Here is a 22061-nt window from a genome sequence, read left to right as displayed (position 1 = left end):
GAGGGATACTTTCACACCATATTAAAAATGACATGAAGTCATCATGTGAGCATGTATTATTATCAGTTACTCAGCATCATTTTTAGAAAGACTCTGAAGAAAACTAGAAAAAACCTAACACACATTCCAAGTAAGTTAAATGATCTATGCCTATTAGAGATGGTGTATAGAGTTTTGTTGTTGTTGTTGTTGTTGATGACGACTCATGTTTGTTTGCATCATCCATTCCCATCTTGTTGTATATACCAGATGAGTAAATAAGCCTTCTAGATTTCCTTCTCTCCTTTCCTTTCCCTCCCCATATCTTTTTGATTGGGTAGGTCCCGGAAGAGTAAAATTCCAGAAGCATTTGGAGTATGATCATATATTTGTATCACACATTAAATATTTACTTTTTGTGACCTTATAGGGGACGGGGAGCACTTCTGATTGTCCAAACGGGGAAAGGGGTTGATCATTGTAGGCAATGAAAGTACAGGAAGACAAGCTAGCCAATCAAAGAGACCAAAAAGCTGCAAAGTGAAAAAAACCACACATCCAAGAGACATTGAAGGACATTGCTAGAAGGGTTTCTATGCAAATGCTAGATGCCTCTGAGCCAAATTGGTGGAGCTGGAATGCTTGATTCTACGAGGAGAACATAGATCTAGAGCCAGGTCTCACGATCGGTGAGACCCGGTTTGGGAAGCACAGTGAGGAGAGCGGGCTATGTCCGCTCTCTCTGCAGACGATCCGGGCGGGAACCCTGGGCGGCCAGATCAGCCGCCCACACGACTGCCGGCTCCGTGATGGAGCCGGCGGGGGCTGGGGGGAGCAGGGATAAGTACACAGGGCATGTTGGCGAGACCCCCAGAGCCAGAAGGCAGCTTTTCGCCTTCCCTCTGGGGGTCTGCTCATGAGTAGCCACAGTGCGGAGCCGCGGCTACTCACGATAAAAAAACCCGGGTTTGCGGAGCACTCGCTCCGCAAACCCGGTTTTAGGGGAGGGGTATTTAGGCGGGTTAACCGCCGAGAGGCTCCCACGATTAGCCAAAATCAGGCTAGGCTCCCCTAGCCAGATTTTGGCTGATCGTGGGAATAGCCTCATAGTGTGCATAACTGAAACAGGATGACAGCAGGGTCAAGAAAGCTATTAAAATCAAGGCAGCATTCTTCAGAAAATGGAAGTACTGCCCAGATCTGTGTATCACATTTGTATACCGTCAGAAACTTGTGTCTTATGGTGGTTTGCACAAAAGTGGAAACAATAAAATTGCAGTTAAAAACGGAACTGCTAAAATGTAACAACAACCAACCAACCAAACAACCAAACAACAGTAAAGTCTATTTACAGCTAGTTGAAGAGGAGCTGGTGGCAACTGCAGGCAGACTAAATGAGGAGAACAAAAAGGAGCACACTCTGGCAAAGGAAATGCAAGCAGACAGTAAGAAATGCAAAACACGACTTTGGCGAAAAACATTAAGACCACCAGCAAGCAGTTCTTTAAGTAAATTAGAAGCAAAAAACTGACCAGAGAGGTGGTGGGACTGTTGGATGTCAAGAGAGTTAGAGGTATGTGCTAAAGGAAGATAAGGAGATTGTAGAGAACTTGAATGACTTCTACTGCTAGCCCCTTGTGGGCGCAGGGCTTGAATCAGGGCAATCAGTCACCCTGGGCCCCTCGTCATCTTAGGCCCTGTGCAACGTGGAGGTGTGGAGACCACATCACCCCCACTGAAGCCAGACCTGGAGCACAGCCCCCGCTGTAGGAGCCACAACCCAGCATAGCGCGCCATGGGGAGATGGAGTGAGCTGGAGGTGAGGAATGTTTTCCTTCCCACCTCCTACTTAAAGTAAAGTTGTACTCTCGAGTTGGTGTCAACTTCTGAGGACCACAGAGCCATGTGATTTTCTTTGGTAGAATACAGGAGGGGTTTACTTACAGGGACCAATATTAACATAACATGGAAATCTCTCCATGCTTATGTCCCAGCCTAATCTCTCAAAGGATGAGGGTGAGGATGTGTATGTAAAGCAAGTGGGATGCAGATTTTTATTTTAATTTTAACGCAAGTACATATAAGAACACCGAGTGTCAAGTGCCATCTTAGAAGAGGCAACCTCTTTTTCTTTCATACAGGAAAGGATGCCTCTGCTGAGATCTGTTTAGAAACTGTTGCCTTAGGTACCTGCTGCTAGATGTGCATACAACATTCAAAAGGAGACAATGCTTTTTCTCTCACAACCATTTTTTTTTGTTCCTATGCAAATCTGGGTAGCTTTTCCTCCTACCTTGCTTTTACACAATCACTTCTGCCCCGGTTTTCCTCTTACTTTACTTTACCTTTACTTCCACACAACCAAAAATTTGGAGCACACACAGCTCCCAAACCCAGGTAGAACACCATTTTTGACTGTGTGAATGACCTCTATACAGTATAAAGGCACAATTCTGAGAGGATTCAGAAAGCCTGCAGCAGAATGTTTTCCTCAGGAGAAGCCAGCCTGGGTTAAGGCCTATTGATAAGTGATGGTTGATTGATTAACTGCTTAACTATTGATTAACTATTTCAAATATTATTTATTTATTTATTTATTCAATTTCTATACCACCTTCCAAAAATGGCTCAGAGTGGTTTACACAGAGAAATAATAAATAAATAAGATGGATTTCCTGTCCCTAAAGGGCTCACAATCTAAAAAGAAACATAAGATAGATACCATCAACAGTCACTGGAGGTACTGTGCTGGGGGTGGATGGGGCCAGTTACTCTCCCCCTGCTAAATAAAGAGAATCACTACATTGGAAGGTGCCTATTTGCCAAGTTAGCAGGGGTATGAAATATGAGGGGCTTCTGCCTGATTTTTGCTTAAGGTGGGGTAGTGTAATAGTTATTTGCTATTTTATAGCTTGTATTTGTGTTATAACTGTGTTTATATAAACACAGTTATATAAATTGAGCAGAATTGAAGCAATTCTGAGAAGATTCAGAGGCCTGAGGCAGAAGGCTTTCATCAGGAGCAAGAGACACATCTAGGCAACAATTCAACATGTGCAGCTTCTCCAATCACTTCCTAGAGATGCCACTGGTGAATATCTGCCTGATGCATCTCTACAAGGCACAGTGCTCCCCCAAAATACCACCCATTTAGCAAAGGTACAGCTAAAAAGCCACAGTGTATAAAACGTATTTGTTTGGCCTGGCTTTGCAGGGTTTTTAAATTTTAACCCAATTTTGGGGCTTTTAATTACTGTAAACTGTTTAATCCTATTTTAAAATGTTTTTATATTGTTAATTGCTATATTGTTTTTAATTTGTTTTAGTTTTTATTGTTTTAGTGGCTTGTTTTAATTGTAAACCGCCCTGAGCCATTTTGGAAGGGTGGTATATAAATCAAATGAATGAATGAATGAATGAATGAATGTCTGATGTGTTGTGATACACCAACATTGTGATACACCCAACTGCTCATGAGTCTACAGCATTCCACAAATGCACTGCTAGGTGAATATGCCATTAATACCTGGCACTAAATTGCATTTTTCAGTTGTAGTCCTTAACAGTGTTCCCTCTAAGGCGTGCGTATGTGCACTCACTTGCACGGTTTTTGATGTCCACTCAGTCCGTTTTAGATCCTGTTGCTCAGGGTGAACCAGGAAGGCCCCACTCTGAATGCATGTGCACACACTGCCTCAATACTTGCTGCCCAGAACAAAACTCATTCCACGCACAGATGATGAAAAAAATTAGAGAGAACACTGGTCCTTAACAACCTGCACTGATCCAATGGGCAGTTTCAGTTCTAGAAATGTGTCTGGGCTGACACCAGTTCCCCACACCTCAGCCAGAAATGATAACAGCAGCTGCAGAAATTGCATATAGCTAGATCCAGTCTTTGATTCATCCCAAGCAGATAAGAAGAACTTTTTTCAAATCTGACAAGTGATATATTAATAGCATGGCTACAAATAGAAAAATATATGTTGAATAGCTGTTACCATTTATTTGGTTAATGGATCCATGAGCTCAGTGACATATTTTGATTATGGCACCTCTGACTAAAAATGGAAGGATAGAAGAAAACATTGAGGGTGTTCTCACGAGCAGCTAAGACTGGGCTAGGGAGGAGCTGCGTGGCTCCCAGTGGAGACTTGGCACCCGCCTAGGGAGCCCGCCAGTTAGCTGAGGTTAAAGGTATGAGTGTGCCCTTAACCCGGCCTAACTGCTCGTGTGTTGGTGCTGGCTTCTCCCAGCTGGTGCTGACACAAGAGTGGGCTCCTGGCCATTGCCAGGGGGTTCCCCATAATGCACCACTGGAGTGGTGCATTGTGGGATATTTATTATTTATTTATTTATTTGATTTGTATCAAATGGCTCAGGGCGGTTTACAATTAAAACAAACCACTAAAACAGTAAAGAGCTAAAACAAATTAAAAACAAATAACAATTAACAATTTAAAAACATTTTAAAACAACAATTAAACAATTACAGTGATCAACCCTCCCCCCGAAATTGGGTTTTCAATTTTAAAATAAACCAGATGTTAAAACCCCCCAAATTTAGGAAGCTGAGAAAGCTTGGGTGAAAAGATGGGTTTTCAGGTGTTTTTTGAAAATTGCCAGAGATATCCAAAGGTGTTTCAAATCCCGGTGAGGGTCAGGACGAAGTGTTCCGGCCCCCACGCTGCCTGGAATGGCAGCAGACCATCTGGCATGTGGTTCATGTGTCCACACAGTCCTGGGGATCATCCGCGGGGAAGGTGGGCTTTTCCGGCCTTCCCCGCTGCCCGCCAGCTAGCCCACTCATGGAATTGTGAGAAAAGGCTCAGTGGTCAACAAGAGCAGCAGCTAGTCCCTTCAGAGCAAGGTCAAATATATGTGAGTGTAATTCACAAATATGTTAGTCCCCATCCCCCGAATAAACATTTTTTGCTCATTTTGGGAAGGAAATAGTGTCACAGTGCTTCCTGGCATGTGCAGAAACGCAGATAAACACAGTGCAGAACATCAGGAAGAGTTCCCGCCTGGCAATCTTGTCTCTCTCCTCCATTGAGACTGGGGGACAAGAAAGCAGCGTGAAGAGAGAAAGGAGAAAGTTTTCCTGGATGAATGATATGTGGAACTGCTTCATGTCCTGAAGCATATGCTGAGAGCCCAGCAGAGCATAGTAGCTAGAGTGTTGGACTAGGACCGGGAAGATCCAAGTTAGAATCCCCATTCAACCATGGAACTTATTGGGTGACTCTGGGCCAGTCAAGTATCTCTCAGCCTAACCTAAACTGCATATGTTGAGCGTCTTTCTGGATGCATTCCTCCCGCGCTTAATCTTGAGCTGAAAAACCAAGGCAAAATGTAGGTGCATGGGGCTTTATTTCTAAAGCCAGCATAATATACCAGACTGTAGAAAGTCTTTACAGCTTATATGGCATGGAATTAAGATAGGCACCTTAACTTGCAATTTCCACACTTTTTAGAGCACAGTTGAAAATGTTAAAGCATCTTAGCTCCCATCGTAAACCGAAGATTTTGGGATTATTGAATACATTGGTCTAAATAGCACAATACCTGGCCTACTCATTTATAAAAAATTGTCTTGATTTTGCTTATCAAGAGAGTACCAGAAAAACTAATATGGTACCTCCTGCATACAGCAATACATCTGGCTGCTGACAGTTTTTGTTTGTTTTTATTTTGTTCCTCATCTGAACAGCAGGCAAAATGATCATAGGCTGAACTTAAACATTTTCCATGTGCTTAATGTTGTTCTTTGCCCCTGTGGGAAAACCTGTTCCATGGGCACAATTATTTCAAATCCCAAGATACTTGATGATAAACATTGCAGTAAACATTACCTCGATTAGAAATTATTTCTATGGTAGAACCAGTTTAGCTGTGAATAGCTTAGAAACACCTGTATAAGAATATTACCCTTGTGATAGTGAAATATTCACAAGCAGTTCCACTGATGCATTTCTAAACTTTTAAGTGGGACCATCACAAAATGTGTCTCTTTAATATTTCAAAAACATAAATAGGTGCATGAGCAAGCATCTCCATGGTTTAAAGTGAATATGTTAGACATCAATCTGTGTATCATCTGTGACAATCCCACATGCATGATAAATTGACTGACAAAGTTTTTGTGCTCGTGTGTTGCCACAGTTTGCGGCGACACATGAGCCCCTCCTGGGCTCGCATGCGTCATCCTGGAACTTCCAGGGGCGGTGTGGCCCCCGATCCCTGTAGCCCCCACTGGCTCTGTGATGTGTGGGAGGCCGATCTGGCTGTCTAGCTACGAGCATCTGCTCATCTGCAGGGAGAGCGGGCTTAGCCCACTCTCCCCACAGAACCCCGTCAGGTGCTTCGCATGTGTCGTGTGACGCACCTCAGTTTGTTTGTGTGTATTTTGAGCAAACAAAATGGCCAAAACATAAGAACAGCCCTGCTGGATCAGGCCCAACACTCATCTGGTCCAGTCCTGTTTCACACAGTGGCCCACCAGATGCCTCTGGAAAGCCCACAAGCAAGAGGTGAGGGCATGGCCTTTCTCCTGCTGTTGCTCCCCTGCAACTGGTATTTAGAGGCATTTGCCTATGAGGCTGGAGGTGGCCTACAGCCACCAGACTAGTAGCCATTGACTGACCTGTTCTCCATGAATTTGTCCAAGCCCATTTTAAAGCCATCCAAGCTAGTGGCCATCACCACATCCCTCAGCAGATCATTTCATATATTAATTATGCACTGTATGAAAGATCACTTCTTTTTGTCCATTCTGAATTTTCTAACCTTCAGTTTCATGGGATGACCCCTGGTTCTAGTGTTGAGAGGGAGAAAAATTCCTCTCTGCCCACTCTCTCTACTCCATGCATCATTTTATACAACTCTATCACATCTGCCCATAGCCACCTCTTCACCAAACTAAAGAGCCCCAAATGCGTCTTGCCTCATAAGGAAGGTGCTCCAGGCCCCTGATCATCTTGGTTGCCAGAGAAGGATAGTTCTTGAATTTAGGGGGCCCTTAATAAAATCTACAGCCCCCTCCTCTCACTTCAATTTTAGCCAAAAAATGTCCCCTTTGTCTACTAAAAACAATAGCTGGGGACTGTCCCCCACGATAAGAGGGCCTTCTCTGATTCCCCCCAAATTCATGCACTGAGGAGGCCCACCTTCTCTTCCCCTTCCCCACCTCGCTGTCTGCTGAGACTCTTTGTGCTTAAAAATAATAATAATAATAAAGAATAAGAGAATAGTTGGAGGCATGTCACATCAGTACTGATTGTGAAACGATCTCTTTCTAAAAGAGGAGACAGCAGGGAGGAGTGATTAGAACCGCAACCGCGGCTCTCCTTGCAAATTCTGCTGCAGCTCGTGGGTGTGAGCCAGAAGCAGCAGGAGACCCATCCAGAGAGCAGCAGCATCAGTCGGGGGAAAGGCTGGGTGGCACAAAGCCAGGCCAGCCAGCGAGGGCGGGCAAGGAGCAGAGGCTTCCCCTCGTTCTCTCCCCCTCCTCCTCTGACGTAGTTCACGCAAGTAACCTGATCTCGAACCTTGGCAGCCCGCGCAGACCCTGACTCACCAACTTTCGCCCCCTCATTCCCCGGCTCATCGTCTAGGGCTGGGCGAGGCTCCTCCCCTTGGAGGAGCAGCATTCCCCTCCACCCTGCTCTACTTTCAGATCCATCCAATTAAGTCATTTTCCTTGGGATTCCAGGGGAGAGAGCCGAGGAGGGTGGGGGTGGTGCTCTTGTCTCCCTCCTCCTCTTCCTATCTGGAGCTGGACTCTGCCCACACTGACTCTCAAGCCCGCTTGGCAAGCCTCCCTGCCTGCTTCTCTTCCCAGGCAGCAGCCATGAATCGGGTGGGAAGAAAGGACGAAGAAACCCTCATCGAGATGTCTTTGGCCGCCGATGGGGGTGAGTAGGGCGGAACTGGCAGCTCAGCACTTTGCAAGAGCGTGGGCATGCCGCTCAGCACCCGCACCCCCCTGGCGGTGTCAAGGGCGGACCTGCCTAGCCGGGACACTGCCGGTGGCCACAAGTCCCTGCAAATCCCGGGCTGCTCTGCCCCGCTCACTCTCCCAGTCCCGGTGCTGAAGGCTGCCCGCAAGCCACAGGGCCGGGAGGGACATAACGGTGCCGCCGGCCTGGGCAGGGTGCGGCTGGGAGGTGGTGCAGGCCAGCCCGTGCGTGAAGCGCCGCCGCCGCCGCCTGGTTGGCTGCTTGGGCTGGCGGTTCTTGACTCTGCCGTCGGGTGTTGAGCGGCAGAGAGAGGTGTCCGCCGCAGGGTCACTTTTTCCAGCCGGACACCGGCTGTGTGTGCAGGAAGGGCGGGCGGGGAAACACGCTTGGCTTGGTCGGGCCAAGGCATGGGCAGGAATGTCCCTAAGGCCGTGGGAGAAAGGAGGGCGGCGTCTCCTTCCGAAGGGACTAGCGGCTGCCTCGCATGTTCCTAAAGGTCTCTAGGAAGGCGCTGCCGTGGAGGAAGAATAAACATGCAGCAATATGTTTGTAGCTAGGTGGGAATGTGGCCATATGGTTCGACAGTCATTTGGGCCCTTCTCGTAGAATTTGTCACATTACATGGGCTGCCTTGTGCCAGCGTCCATTTCTAAAGGACAGTCCCCTCCCTTTAGGCATTTTTGAGGAGTGAGTGAAACAGCAAAAGGTACTTCACGTGGGCGTGGCGGGCAGTGCATTTGAGAAGGAGGGTCAGTCGGCTGTCTTTACCCGGGTCGAAGACAACTCTGAATTTAAAAGTAGAGGTTATAGCTGCATTTACTTGAAAGAAACAGGACTCTAAATTTAAGCCCATCTCCTATTAAAAAAAAAGGCTTGGGAAAAAACTATTCTTGGATTCAGGTAAATACAGTGAGGTCGTTCACACGACCGGGCTGGTGGGGCGGTAGGTGGGGGGAGGGAAGGCTGGTTTAACTCTCCTTCCCCCCAGGTGATGGCTGCCTGTGCCTGGGTGCTCGGAGCACGCTCCCAGGCGATCTGAACTGTGTGCCTTCAGCAGCACGGAGCTCTGGAGTCTGGGTCCGGGATGATGTATCCCAGCCTCCAGAGATCCCCCAGTGTATCATGTGACACCCATGGGATGCATTGGAAGATTCCCCCAGGAGACGGATACTCTAGGCACCAGTCTCTGAGTCCACTGGGGTTAAACATAGCCCCAGTGAACACACGAGCCCATAGCCCAGGTTAAGTGAGTTCTCTCTCCCTTTACCTCGGCCAACTGCCAGGCTAAGAAGGAGGGCTAGGCGGCGTTGCCCAGCTGGGATTGGGCCTGATCCTAGCAGTTCTCAATCCTAGTGCAGCCTAACTCAGGCTGGACATCCCTGAGTTAGGCTGCGTGTGAGAACAGCCTCAGTATATTTTCCATAAGGCAGGGGTTCCCAACCTGTGGTACTCCAGATGTTGCTGAACTATAACTCCCATCACCCCCAGCTACAATTTATTGTGGCTGGAAATGATGGGAGTTGTAGTTCAGCAACATCTGGAATAATGATGGGAGTTGTAGTTCAGCACTCAGGGTTGCCCAAAACAAAGCCTGAAAGAGGACTGATGTTTAGAAATGACTGCCTGAGTGTGCTGTTGCCGAATCTTTTTAAGCTGTTTTTTTTTTTGCCAATGTTGATTTCTGAAGGAAAGTCCCCTCCCAGGGCTGCTCAACTTTGGCCCGCCTGCAGATGTTGGCCTACAACTCCCATAATCTCTGGCTATTGGCCACTGTGGCTGGGGATTATGGGAGTTGTAGTCCAAAAACAGCTGGGGGGGCCTAAGTTGAGCAGGCCTGAATAGTGAAACAGCAAAGGTACTTCATGTCGGTTTGACCGTGCACTCGAGCATGATGGTCCGCAACGTATCTTTCTATTGAAACTAAGATGGTAGATTTCATTGACTCAGGGTTGCCCAAAACCAAGCCTGAAAGAATAATGATGTTTGCAAAGGGACCGCCTGAGTGTGCCACTGCTGAATCTTTGTGTGTAGAGGAAGCATGTGTGTGGAGGGAGCTGTGACTTTCTGTTGCCAAGTCAGTTGTGGGTGCTAGGGAAGGAGTGAAACTGAGTGAGGAAACCAAGTTTTGTTGTTGTTGTTGTTGTTTGGAGGTAGCTATGGGAGGGTTGGTGGTAGAACGAATAGTGCATGTTTGTATTACTGTTTTTTTGGGGCATGCCTCTAGTGATCTCCAACTGGGCAGAAAAGCCCAAGGCTGAAAAAACTCTCCTCATCTCTTATTACAAATCCTCCATTCTTAATTCCTTTTATAAGCTGGATCAAGTGGACTAATAGGACCTGAAAGGCAGAGTGTTTTGGAAAACACAAGTGTGAAACATCCTCAGGAGTGTTCCACATTACCACGCAGTAATTTTGAAATACTACCATAAGTGACTTCTTCTTCTTCTTCTTCTTCTTCTTCTTCTTCTTCTTCTTCTTCTTCTTCTTCTTCTTCTTCTTAATTTATTCGATTTCTATACCGCCCTTCCAAAAATGGCTCGGGGTGGTTTACACAGAGAAATAATAAATAAGATGGATCCCTGTCCCCAAAGGGCGCACAGTCTAAAAAGAAACATAAGATAGACACCAGCAACAGTCACTGGAGGGGTACTGTGCTGGGGGGTGCATAGGGCCAGTTACTCTCCCCCTGCTAACTAAAGAGAATCACCACATTAAAAGGTGCCTCTTTGCCAAGTTAGCCAGGGTTACCAAGTATCTTCATAACATAAGTCTCTAATGCAGGGCTGCTCAACTTCGGCTCTCCAGCAGATGTTGGCCTACAACTCCCATAATCCCTGGCTATTGGCCACTGTGGCTGGGGATTATGGGAGTTGTAGTCCAGAAACAGTTCCCCTTCCCGCTTGCATCCTTGTGCCTTTTGACTGGTGAGATTATTTTCAGACTTTTTTTTAAAGCTTTCCATGACATCATACAATGTCAGCTAGTGGCTTAGAGGCATCATATTTGAATATGCTCATATTTATGAACACGCTCATATAGAGGCATCATATTTGAATATTTTAGAAGCTCTGACCTAATGGCTTCTGACAAGGACCAGAGAGACCAAATTCGAACCACTGTTCCCGCTAACAGGGATTCCCAGATGTTGTTGACTACAACTCCCAGCATCCCCAGCTGCAGTGGCCTTTGGCTGGGGATTATGGGAGTTGTAGTCAACAACATCTGGGAATCCCTGTTAGAGGGAACACTGGTTCAGATCACTGTTCAGCCATGAAACCTACTGGATGATTCCGGGCCAATCATATATCTTTTAGCCTAACCTACCTCACAGGGTTGTTGTAAGGATAAATATAAGCATGTATACTGCTCTGGGCTCCATGGAGGAACAGCAGAATAGAAATGTAGTAAGTAAATAAATAACATTTCATTAATTTTAGACACTTTAAAAGTACTATTTCCAATTTTAAAATGGCCAGTATGCCACACTTGTGTGGTTTCTGGTCACATGTGTAGTTTCTGGTCTATGGGAAGAGAACTGGTCTTGTGGTAGCAAGCATGACTTGTCCCCTTAAGCTAAGCAGGATCTGCCCTGGTTGCATACGAAAGGGAGACTAGAAGTGTGAGCACTGTAAGATATTCCCCTTAGGGGATGGAGCCGCTCTGGGAAGAGTATCTAGGCATCTCCAAGATAGGACAAGATTTTTTTTTTTTTAATAGGACAAGATTTTTTTATTGAACCAACAAACTACCAAAGCATACAGTACGTTGCCAAAGTACAATTATATACAAAGTGGTTGTTTGTACATGATATATGTACAAAGATTTACACACAAGGATTTGGAAACACACAAGTTATGAAATATATGCAGGTAGTACTGTAACTCGGGGGTGGGGGATTTCAAGGCACATCAGGTTAGGGGGGGGGGTTTACGTCCGACGTCCATTTCCACAATTTGTCCCATTGCTGTTTAGAAGAGATACTCTTGTCTTTTTGCACATAACCATACAAACTTTTCCAGAAGAGATTTACTGTCTCATCTGCGTGAACCTCTTGGTCGCGTCTTCCCTCCCTATTCCTATGCACGAGCATTGCATAAATGACATACAAGTTTACTAACCTGATTACGAGAAGGGGAACGTTCCAATTCCCTAGTATGGGGGTACCCGTTCCGTCCCGTTTCCTTGAAGGTTTCTTTCTGGGACCTCGAAAGGAGGTTCTATCGCTCAAACCCGAAGTTAGTTCTTCCCAAGTCTGTTTTTCCAAATCAGGCCACTCTTAACAGCTTGCTTACTCCCTGCCACACTCTTTTGGCTACCACACACTCTTTTAAGAAATGTGAGTGGGTTTCCCTGAATGTTTTGCCTAGCTCACTAGCTTTCTGTTTGCAGGTGATTTTAGGGCACTCTTGCTGGTCCTCTGGGAGCCATGGCTTAGCCGCATTAAGTGGTAGTACTTGATGGTATAAGTTTCCCATAAATGGAAAGGGACTTTTTTCTCTTTAAAGAGAGCGATAGGGTGATCGGGTTGCAACTAGTAGTGTGAAGTGCGGTGTTTGTAGCGTTTACGTTCTAAATCAGGTTTTAAGAAACCCACTTCTAGAATCTCTCCATAAATTGTTTTCCTTAGCTGCTTAATTGAGGAGGATCCTTTAAATAGATCCGGTTCAACCTTCCATTTTTTAAGTGTGAATAACAAATCTCTCAAGTAGTCTGGGTGTTCTCTTTTTAATACTTGTGTGATATTGCCATTGAAAGATCCTTTCCCCCACCATGCTATGCCCCATGCTGACTTGCGCCAACGCAGAGCGAAAAGTGAGACCCAGGTTTTTTGCAGGAGGTTGGACATATCATGGACATTCACGAAAATCCAGTTTCCAAAATTGTAGGACATGAATTCAGTGACAAAATAAGATAGGGCTGAGAGAGATTCCTGCCTGCAACCTTGGAGAAGCCACTGCCAGTCTGTGTAGACAATACTGAGCGAGATGGACCTATGGTCTGACTCAGTATATGGCAGCTTCCTATGTTCCTATGTTCTTTCTCTTATATGAAGATATTCCTCTTCTGTTTGCACACCTACAGTTATGTGGAGCCAGAATGGTGCAGTGGTTAAAGTGTTGAACTAGGACCAGGGAGACCTGAGTTCTAATCTCAATTCAGCCATGAAACTAACTGGGTGACTCTGGGCCAGTCTTGTATCTCTCAGCCTAACCTACCACATAGGGTTGTGAGGATAAACATAACCATGTACACCACTTTGGGCTCCCTGGAGGAAGAGCGGGATATACATGTTTTTTAAAAAATGTCCAAACAGGTACATTTTCTTAAAAGCATAGCTGCTCAGAAGTATGAGCTTCCCTCTGTTAGGCAGTGATAGAATGAAGCAGATGAGAAACCATTTCTGGCATTCCTTTGATGGAAATTCATTGAGTCAGGCCCCAATTACAAAAATTCCTTTTCAAATTGTTAAGGATCCTTGAGATAAAACTGGGATAAGATTGTGTTGCATATTGCTTTCTATCTGTACATGTTTAATTGGAAGTAAGTCCCATGCTATTCAATGAGGCTTTCTCAACAGTAAATATGTATAGGCTATGGGAAAACACCAAGCCACATAGTCCCAAGCCATTTAGGGCTTTAAAGGTTAAAACTAGCACTTTGACTTGGGCCCGGCCAGAAATGGACTGGGAGCCAGTGCAGCTGACGAAGCACTGGCGCAATACAATCAAAACGTCCAGTCCCAGTTAATAATCTTGCAGCCCTATTTTGTACCAGCTGCAGTTTCTGGACCGCTTTCAATGGCAGCCCCATGTATAACACGTTGCAGTAGTCTAAGCGAGAGGTTACCAGAGTGTGAGTAACTGGCCAAGCTATCTCTGTCCAGGTAAGGTCGCAGTTGGCGTATCAGCCAAAGCTGATAAAAGGTGCTCTAAGCCACAGAGGCCACATGAGCCTCTAGTGACAGTGCTGGATCAAGGAGCACCCCCAAATTGCGGACCTGGTCCTACAGGGGGAGTGCAACCCCATGGCCTTAATCTTCAGCAAAGGCATAGTGATGTGGCAGGGGAGAATAAGGCAAGAGGCCCCCTAAGGCCCATCTTTTCTTCTTGTTCCAGGGCTCACTTCAAGCTTCCTATGCTCATGATTATATATGATGTTAAAACGCAAGCTCGGCCTCAGTGGCACAGTCAAGTATGTAGTCCTCCTCATAGAGCAGGGGAGTCAAACGCAATTAGGTGGAGGGTCGGATTTGATTTCACCGCACCGCTGGGGGGCTGCACATAGCGTATCAACCAAAAGCTACCATATTTCTATCCTAAGTTAGTTTAGCATATTAATATTATATTATACTAGTGACTGTTAAGCCCGTTACATTAACGGGCGCTAGAAGAGCTGTGAACAGGGGAGCCGGCTGCGCGCCTGCGCCGGCTCAGTCCTCTCTCTGACTCGCTGAAGAGAGGACGTCCGTAGCAGCTCCTAGGCCGGTCAGGAGCACGTGGCCAGGCCTAATAGGAGCAGCTGTGCTGGGGGCTGTAGCGGCGGCGGAGGGCTCTTAAGCCCCCCCGCCGAGAATCAAGGGCGGCCCCCTGCTTAGAGGCCGTGGGTGCGGCCTCCCTCAGCAGCGCCGCGGACGCGGCATAATCGAGCGGCCGCTCCCGGGGGCTGTAGTGGCGGCGGAGGGCTCTTAAGCCCTGCCGCCGGGGATCCAGGGTGGCGAGCGGCCTCCCCACCACCGGAGTGGCTGCTCCGGGCGGCGCCACAGACGCAGCCCAATCCGAGCGGCTGTTCTTGGGGGCTGTAGCGGCGGTGGAGGGCTCTTAAGCCCTGCCTCCGGGGATCCGAGCGGCCTCCTCACCAGCGGAGCGGCGCGCACGCCACGCATGCGCAGAACACCTGCAAGAGACACGGATGCAGGTACCTTAGGGTTTTATTATATAGGATAGGATTAATTATACAATATAATAATAATAAATAGTAATAAAAGAATTGTATTGTAAAAGAACATATTTATAGATTAAAATAGTAATAAAGAATTGTCAAATAAAATGTAGAACTAAAACAGAAATAACTTAAATAGGATAAGATAAAAATTAATAATAAAGTAAAAGATTTGTCACACATAAAATAACAGAAAGTAAAATAATTTCAGCAAAATAACATGACAATAAAAGTTAATAATAAGATATTAATAATAAAAAGATTTGTTACACATAATAATAACAAAGGTTAAAACAAAAATAACTTCAATAAAATAAAAGAGTGGCTCCCAGCTTTTCATTGGTGATACAGGACAACAAATCCAAAGGGCAAGAAGAGAAACCAAACTCAGCCACAAAGCAAAGATTCTACTCCCCAGCAAGGTTCAAGCTTTGATATATGCAAAGGGCAAGGGTGGGGGGAACCCCTCAGAAACCAACCATTCCACCATGGCAAGAGTGGGTCCCAGAATTTAGCCCCATGGCTTACCCAGTTCTGGTAAGCAGCAAAGGTTTCTCTGCTATACTTAAGCTTTGCGCTTAAGAGCCAGAAGGACTGAGTTGGGGAGGAGTGTGGTTGCGCCAGGAAGCAAGCCTCATCATGCTTCCGCTTCTGAGCATGGCTTAGAAGGAGAAGGATCCAGCCAGTGCAGCAAGTGGGAAGGAGCTGGGAAGGCTGCTGCTTCTGTGCTGGGTGGAAGATGGGTGGAAGATGGGGTGGGCTGGGTGGAAGATGGGGACGTGGCAGCAGGGGACAGAGGCTTGTCAGCTGTGGCTTGTCCACAGCCGTTACAGTATTTCCAGGCCGATGATCGGCTTCCTGCCCCAATGTTCAGAGGCTGGACAATGGAGCCCCACAGGCAGCATCTGTCCTGTGGACTGGGAATTTGACAGCCCTGTCACAGAGGAAGACCTTCCTTAATTTGGCTGCTACTTTGCAAACTATGATTTGCTGGGATTCAGCATTGCCTCTTTAATAGGACAGTGTTTGTGCAGGCCTAATTGCTTTTGTGATATTGGCAGTTAGCAGGTATTTTGCAAACCCAGGCCCAAATAATGACAAGACACATGTAGTTGGAAAAAACTAGGGCCACTTTATTGAATATTTACAAAACCTGCAATGAGGAATCTTAACTAAAGTGCGAGTATCCCATATGCGGGTCAATCTCATAGGAGGTATGCCCATAGGAGGGCGAAGGACCGGGCTTTGATTTGGCTCTGATCCAGTCTGAACCTCTTCTCTACCATGAGGTTACCCCCGTTGAGGGGATGCATGCCAGCCCACCTCAACCCAGGTTGCGAGGCACTGAGCGATGTTCACTGGCATGCATCCAAGTGGGAGCAGATCCAGTCTGAGAGTCATGAGATTACCAAGCCTCTTTCCATATTCCCACTCACCATAATGGCCCTCTAGCCCAGCACCAATGTAAATTAACCTACCCTGACCCGCACTCTTCTGCAAAGTGACCAATTAACCCCAGGGACTACCTCAACAAAATCAGTGAGAAATAGGTGAAAAAAGGCCCCAACATTAGCCAATCAGTTGAGACACCAAAAATTCCTACTTGGCCCCAGTGGCAACTGGAATATCCTTCACTGAGTCCAGGGACGGGTGGGAGGGTGACTGCCCATAGAGCAACTGAGAGACAGAGCGAAGGAGCCGGCTGTTTTATGCAGCCATTCCTCGCGCCTGATTTGTCTGCCAGCATCACGTGTTAGGGGACCAAGATGGCAGCCCGCATATCTGTCTCTCTGGCCGGTCCCACAACTCTCTGCCCCCCGCTCCTTTGATATCGCCACTAATGCAGTGAAAGGGGCAGGGAGCAGGTTTTCATCCATTAGTTTTAAGAGATCAATAAATTTTCTTTGAAAGTCAATATCCCTCAATTAAGATGAGCTCACTGGCCAATGGGCATTCTTTAAAACAAACACATTCAAATAGACAAAGTTGTCACTAAGATGGCCACATATTAGTAGGATTACTGCTTTGTTTCTCAGGCTACCTTGTGTGCTAGTGAACTGCAATTTAGTGAATTGTTGAGTTTTAGAGATGAATCGGAGGCAGAGACAAAATGCAATGATCCTTCAAGACACTCCAGTTTCAAGAAAAATAGTTTTCTTAGATTAGTTTTGTGTGTACAAGTCTGCAAAAAGGAGATAACTTCTGGCCTTGGCTTTGACATGTTTTAAAGAACTTGCTTCACCGTGTTTGTATCAATCTGAGCGAGAACTCTTAACAATTAGAGTTTATGGAAACAATGCTAAAGTAAATCACTAGTTCTGTGTCTGCTAAACACGGATCACTAAACACAGGCAGCTTCCTGCAGGAAAAGGGAAGGGGACTCTTGTTACTAATTCTGACCAAATATAGCCTCGGTGTGGAGCTGAGTCATGACAAGTAGAAGAGGAATGCATATTCTCATAGAGTATTAATGAAAAATCATCCACTCCTCCCCGCCAACGAATAAATAAAACCAATAACAACTTAGAAGTCCAGCCTTTTGGCAAGCTTCTCAAAAGTAGTGAAAGAGTGAGTTTGAGACATATCCTCAAATCAATTGTATATCTGGGACTGGTGGCATACTTACCTTAGGATCAGTGCAGATGTTGGTTCAAAACCTGGCAAACTATTAAAAAAACCTACCCTTATAAGTCCTGATCCCTATACTGCTCTTTTGAAACGCCATGCATGGGATTTAACGAGGCGATTTAAAGAGGGGATTTAATGCGGGCAAGACAATAATGGAGGTTCTTAAATAAAACTCCTCTAAGCAAACTCTGACTGTTTACACTGGCGAGAAGTTGATGTTTGGATGGGGATCTTCTGCAATTCCTCTCCTTTGTCAGATGAACAGTGCCCACACAAAATCTTTCTGGGTCAAGGACAGCTTCGGATTGGGTTGCACATATAACTAGAACAGAATAAAAAGGCATAAGGCCCTATTCACACTTTATGTTCAACACTTGTACAATGAGTGCACAGTGTACACAGGTAAAGTTTTTTACAAGTTATGCTGAACCCAGGTACCATGTGATAATGTCAGGGCTGTGGCGAGAACACATCCGCTCCAACATCACTGGCAGACCTGCTGGTGCACCCTCAGCATCAGTGCTGAGGCATTTTTTTGCATCTGTGTGCGGGGTGAGTTTTGTTCTGGGTGGCAGTATCAAGGCAGCGTGCGCGCACATCCATCCAGAGTGGGGCCTTCCTGATTCAACATGAGCGGGATCTAAAATTAATTGAGAAGACATAAAAAAACCTTGTGTATGCGCACGCCTTAGAGGGAACACTGTTCACATTTGGATGGGGCAGTATAAAAATGTAATAAATAATAATAGCGTGTGAGGGGTGTTCTCTATGCACACTACAAAACATAGTTAAATATGTACTACAGTCCATGAATGCTTATGCTACCAAAAGGTGGGGGTGGGGAGAGAGAGAGAAAAGAAAATAACAGTCAGATGGAAGGGGAAATGAGAAAGGCCTAGTCTCCATCACTATAGGCCTCAATTGGAGACAAAGGGGTGTTTTTTTTACCACATTATGAAGATTTTTTTAAACTGCATTTCTAATCGCATGGGCAAGTAATATATCATATCACCTGCCCTTGTGGTTAGAAAGGAGACATGCCGAGTGCTCTCCTGTTGTGATGAATTCTGTGATCATTCCAATGCCCTCTTGACGTGTCCTTTTATCACATGGGACTATCCCTGTGGAAATTGTTTTTGCATGTATTATAATATTTCTTGCTCTCAGCCACAATCTCCACATGTACATATTAAAAATATATAAGAGGTGTTATTGTTGCTTTAGAAAAACATAACTGAGTTAAAGGATCTAATTAGGCATTGCAAGTTATTCCTTCTAACAATTGTCAAATATTGTAAAAAGAAATGGGAGGATATTCCCACGTATGTAGTTGCAATTATGAAATGATTTTATGAGGCATAAAGTATACCACAAAGTGAAAAATATCAACATATTGAAACAAGAATATTTGGGGATTTGGAAACACCGGAGTGGTTTGTGGTTTTGTGTTTTCTAGCTGTGCAACTTTTTTTGAATGGGTTGACTACAAGGTATAACAGCTGCTTAAACATTTGTGACAAACACTGTTCAAATATGTTTGACACTTAGGCATTGTCTGTTTACTAGGAACATTTCCCTCTGTTGACAGTGGATGTCAACAACAGCTGTATTACACACAGATGGTGCTACACTCTAGAGCAAATGGTATTCAACACAATCATTTCTTATATAGTCCTTCAGAGTATTCCAAGCACTTCACATCCAATATCTCAGAAACCTTTACAACCACCCTATAATATAGGTCAGTATTATTATCCCCATAATTGAAATGAAGGAATGAGAGAGACTCCCTAGTCAGTTCATAGTGGGGGGAGATTGGAACTGGTTCATGGTTCTGTCTCCAAGCCATTGAGCTGGGAATTAAGGATACCCAAGAACTTGAAAACCATAGCAGAGGTGATTCTTATCTGGTCCTAAAATTCAGCGTATACAGTGGTAACTGAATTGTTCTTACTTTATGTTCATTCTATTTTATACTATTTTATTAATTTATTTGAAATATTTATTTTTTGGGGAATGTTTTATTTATTTGAAATATTTGTATTCTATAGTAATAAAATGCAAAGGCAAAATCAACATAAGAGGGCTAGTATTATTACTGATAAAAAAATGTTCCTGAGAGCATACTCTTAAATAGAAAACAGTATCTTAGGTGTGGTACAGGATTACCATGCCTAATATGGTCTCCACAGGGTAATTAGGAATTTCATAATCACCAAGAATGTGGCAAGATGGCAGAAGCCCCCAAGCCAGGAAAGCTTTTGGTGGAGTACATGCTGGCAAGCAGCTAAATTTAACTTTTTTCAGACCTTTAATTTTTCTGTCGTTTGACTTTGAAATTACACAGTGACATGCGGTTTGTTTTTCAAAGAGGATTTCTTAGCTAGAAGTTGGGAGAGTTGAAAGACTAGAATCAAATTTAGAACAAGCCTGACATGCATCATGTTGACCCCTAGAAACGAAAAACAAACCCTCAGAAAAAGGACTTTTGCAAGGCCAGAGTGGATTTTGTGTGTCCAGTGTTTTCTTTGCTATGGGCGTAACCTTCTGCTATTAAAGAACTGGAATGATCGACATTAACTCTAGGGAGGTGTGGGTGACACTTCTTCTAAGTTTCAAAACAATGCTTTTAGATTTGATACAGAAAACCGTTTTCTGATTCCTTATTGTAAGGCCTGGGAGCCAGTGATGGGTCCTATCAACCCTGAGTGCAGCTCCCTGACTAATTATTTGTTAGGCTTTTGTGAAGCTTTGGCCAAAGCTGAAAACTCTGCACAACCCCCTTGGCACCGCATGGAGGTGATGTTTCCCACTGCACAGTGCCGCTCTTTGCCCGGCACCAGTGGGGCTCCTTTAATGGAAACAGAGCAGCTCTCTTGGAAGGCAGTGTAGTTTTCCCCCTGTATACAGAGCTGGATGGGGAAAGCATTTGGAAAAACTACACTTCCCAGCACACCTTCCAAGTGCACACCTTCCAAGATAGTGTTGGGGCTCAGTTGGAGGTCAGGGTGATGGGAAATGACTTGCACACTGAAGCCTTTTTGCCAAAGTGGCCCCCGCTTTAAAAATAGTGATTATTCCCACCTTGTTTCTATTGGCTGTTCTTGTCCAGATAATCTTTGTATCTAATCAAATGATCTAGAATTTCCAAGTAGCTATGGCAATAAGCTTGACTGACTAAAGTAAGGTACTTTATAGTACCTTACTTCAGTCAGTCAAGCTTATTGCCATAGTTCCAAGGCTGTTGCAAGTAAATAAGAATGGGTGTGGGGGAGGGAGATAATAAAAACAGAATAAAAGACTATATATATCCATATATATATCCATATATATATATATGGATTATACATATCCATATATATATGGATTTATCCATATATATATGGAGAAAAAGAAATTAAAACTACATACTCAAGATATTCCTGATAACAGTTCAAATCAAGTCATCATTGTGATAATCAACGGAAACCTTGGAGATTATTTTTGCTTGCTAGCAGAATAATGCTCAGGATCATCTAACACAGATTAGAGCCCTACGTGGAAAGGGAAATGCTGGATGTTCAAGCTGGTTTCAGAAAAGCCTGAGGCACAAGATACATCATTGCTGATGCTCGCTGGATAATTGAGACAGCCAAAGAATACCAAAAAGAAGTCAATATGCGCTTTATTGACTACAGAAAAGCCTTCTATGTCAAGTTGTGGAATATCCTTAGGAAAATGGGTGTCCCAGAACATCTCATTGTCCTCATGAGAAATGTATAGACAGGACAGGAAGCCACAGCCCAGACGGAACATGGTGAAACAGACTGGTTCCAGATTGGCAAAGGAGTAAGACAAGCCTGTATACTTTCTCCTTATTTATTCAACTTATATGCTGAACATATACTGAGGGAAGCTGGATTGGAAGAAGATGAGCGTGGTTTTAAAGTTGGAGGAAGAAACGTCAATAACCTGCGATACGCTGACTACACCCCTCTGATAGCTGAGAATGCAGATGATCTGCAACCTCTAGTAATGAAAGTCAAAGAGCACAGTGAGAAAATGGGACTACGACTAAATGTAAAGAGAACTAAACTAATGACAACGGTACAGCAACCAGCCTCAGAATTGACAATGAAGACATTGAAGTGGTGGATAGCTTCTGCCTTTTAGGATCGACCATCAACAGTAAAGGATCCAGCAGTAAAGAAATATGCCATAGACTTGTACTTGGCAGGGTTGCAATGAAGGCCTCAGAAAGGATATTTAGATGCCGCGATGTGTCTATACCTACAAAGATTAGAATCGTTCGGACAATGGTTTTCCCCATGACACTATGAATACGAAAGCTGGACTTTGAAGAAGCAAGATAGAAAAAGTATTGACGCTTTTGAACATTGGAAGACTTTTGAGGATACCATGGACAGCCAGAAAAACAAACAAATGGATTATAGAAGAAATCAATCCATAATTTTCACTCGAGGCACAAATGACCAGGCTCAAACTATCATACTTCAGACACATTATGCGAAAACCCAGCTCCCTTGAGAAGTCCATAATGCTGCGAAAAGTTGA

At 44.9% G+C, this 22061-nt stretch overlaps 1 protein-coding gene across 4 annotated transcripts in view; it reads left to right on the top strand.

The window, feature by feature from the left end:
• The first annotated feature begins 7628 nt into the window (after window positions 1-7628).
• LOC128335059 (anoctamin-5-like) overlaps window positions 7629-22061 on the top strand; it is a 94976-nt gene continuing 80543 nt past the window's right edge. For all 4 annotated transcript variants that reach the window (XM_053272857.1, XM_053272847.1, XM_053272838.1 and 1 more), the window contains exon 1: window positions 7629-7895. In XM_053272857.1, the coding sequence (XP_053128832.1) occupies window positions 7832-7895 (64 nt within the window). In that variant the 5' untranslated portion in view covers window positions 7629-7831. The remainder of the gene's footprint in view (window positions 7896-22061) is intronic.

This window comes from Hemicordylus capensis, chromosome 1, assembly GCF_027244095.1.
Source record: "Hemicordylus capensis ecotype Gifberg chromosome 1, rHemCap1.1.pri, whole genome shotgun sequence".
In the NCBI taxonomy this organism is placed as follows: domain Eukaryota; kingdom Metazoa; phylum Chordata; class Lepidosauria; order Squamata; family Cordylidae; genus Hemicordylus; species Hemicordylus capensis.
Note: the sequence above shows the minus strand (reverse complement) of the source record. Positions and strands in the feature narration are given on the sequence as shown.